Source organism: Cucumis sativus, chromosome 4 (genome assembly GCF_000004075.3).
Source record: "Cucumis sativus cultivar 9930 chromosome 4, Cucumber_9930_V3, whole genome shotgun sequence".
NCBI lineage: Eukaryota > Viridiplantae > Streptophyta > Magnoliopsida > Cucurbitales > Cucurbitaceae > Cucumis > Cucumis sativus.
Genome location: NC_026658.2, coordinates 19,852,039 through 19,853,334, shown reverse-complemented (window position 1 = coordinate 19,853,334; position 1,296 = coordinate 19,852,039). Strand labels below are relative to the sequence as shown.

General features: G+C 32.2%; 1 protein-coding gene across 1 annotated transcript; it reads right to left on the bottom strand.

Annotated features, from left to right (window-relative positions):
* LOC116403303 (23 kDa jasmonate-induced protein-like) lies at positions 1–817 on the bottom strand. The gene is made up of 2 exons (XM_031883951.1): positions 511–817; positions 1–297 (listed from the first exon to the last, which is right to left on the bottom strand). Exons 1-2 carry the CDS (start codon positions 793–795, stop codon positions 166–168), a joined length of 417 nt encoding a protein of 138 aa, XP_031739811.1. The 5' UTR covers positions 796–817; the 3' UTR covers positions 1–165.
* Between the last annotated feature and the right edge of the window lie 479 nt (positions 818–1,296).

The window sequence follows — 1,296 nt, the reverse complement described above, 5'->3', positions numbered from 1 at the left end:
TTATATATTAACTGCATTTTTCTCCATTAATTACTTATGAGTACGGAACTTATTTGTAAGTATATGATCAAACATAAATTTTCAAAGGTGCACATGAAGAGAAGCATTAAGCATTTGCAAGAGTAAATATTCCTTCAAATATGGGACTGTTATCACTTCCTGTGATTACATCTGATACACACCCATTCCTGCTGTCTGAATCAGAAAGACCCGATTCATATAATAAATTAGAGATGTAATTCCAATTGTCCTTCGTCGTATAATATATTGCCCTTCTTCTCGTATCTCAGTATATGCCTACAAAACACAACAATACATGAACTTCAAAATATATATATCTACAAAAAAGGGTTTAGGAAGCAAATGAAATTGTTGTTTTATTCACTTTACTGCTATCTCATTTTTTTAATAATTTAAATTTCATTTCTACAGATTCAAAAACTAAAATAAAAGTTTAAAAAGTTAAGAAAGCAAATGAAATGGAAAAGAAAAACTATCAATTTTGCTGACCGTATTGTCGGAAGTCGATCGATTCCAAGGGTTGGACCATGCTGCCATCCAATCGCAATGTTGGCCATTATTATTTACACCACGATATACGACAGCAGCAGAAGAACCTGTGGCTGTTCCGGAAGTTTCGACATGAAGGAAGCCACCCCATTGACCATTTTCAATCCGAGTTGGATAAGGACCAGGTCCAATATGACCATGCCAACTATGATCGGTAACAAAAAATCTATGGGATCGCCAGTAGCATTGTAAATTAAGCAAAGAGTGGAGACTCCAGTTCCCCATTGTTTTTTCAATCCTTCCACATAATCTCTCGAGCATTTTTATCTTTATCCAAGTGCGAGTACATGTGCTCTATCTTGACGTCTTATTGTCTTTCCTTCATATTCAGGCATGCCTTTTAGAGTTTCATCAGTGATCGGATTGCCAAACACATTGTATGCTATCTTCAAATAAAAAAAAATTATTAGATATATGGTAGACAATAAAGTTTGTAATGTAAGTCCAAAATGGATAAATAAAATTTTAACCTAACCCAAACTAACCATGTTATTTTACTATATGATGTAACTTATTAGGTAAATATTTTTCAGTTTCTTTTATTCATGTAAATTTTTCTAATATATATAGGATAAATGAAATTAAAAATGACACACATATATAGAGAGAGTGAGACAAGTGTTTAAATCTTACCCATGTTTTGTGTTACATATTTATAATGGGCGTACCCACACCAAATAAAAATATTTAAAGAGATAGTTGCAAATTTAGTCATTAGATGTAAAA

What these genes read in the sequence shown, in the direction of transcription:
- LOC116403303 (XM_031883951.1), bottom strand. Translation starts at nt 795, where the DNA reads ATGGGGAACTGGAGTCTCCACTCTTTGCTTAATTTACAATGCTACTGG. An exon ending in GATCGACTTCCGACAATACG is followed by an intron (nt 298 to 510) that starts GTCAGCAAAATT and finishes TGTGTTTTGTAG; the next exon opens with GCATATACTGAGATACGAGA.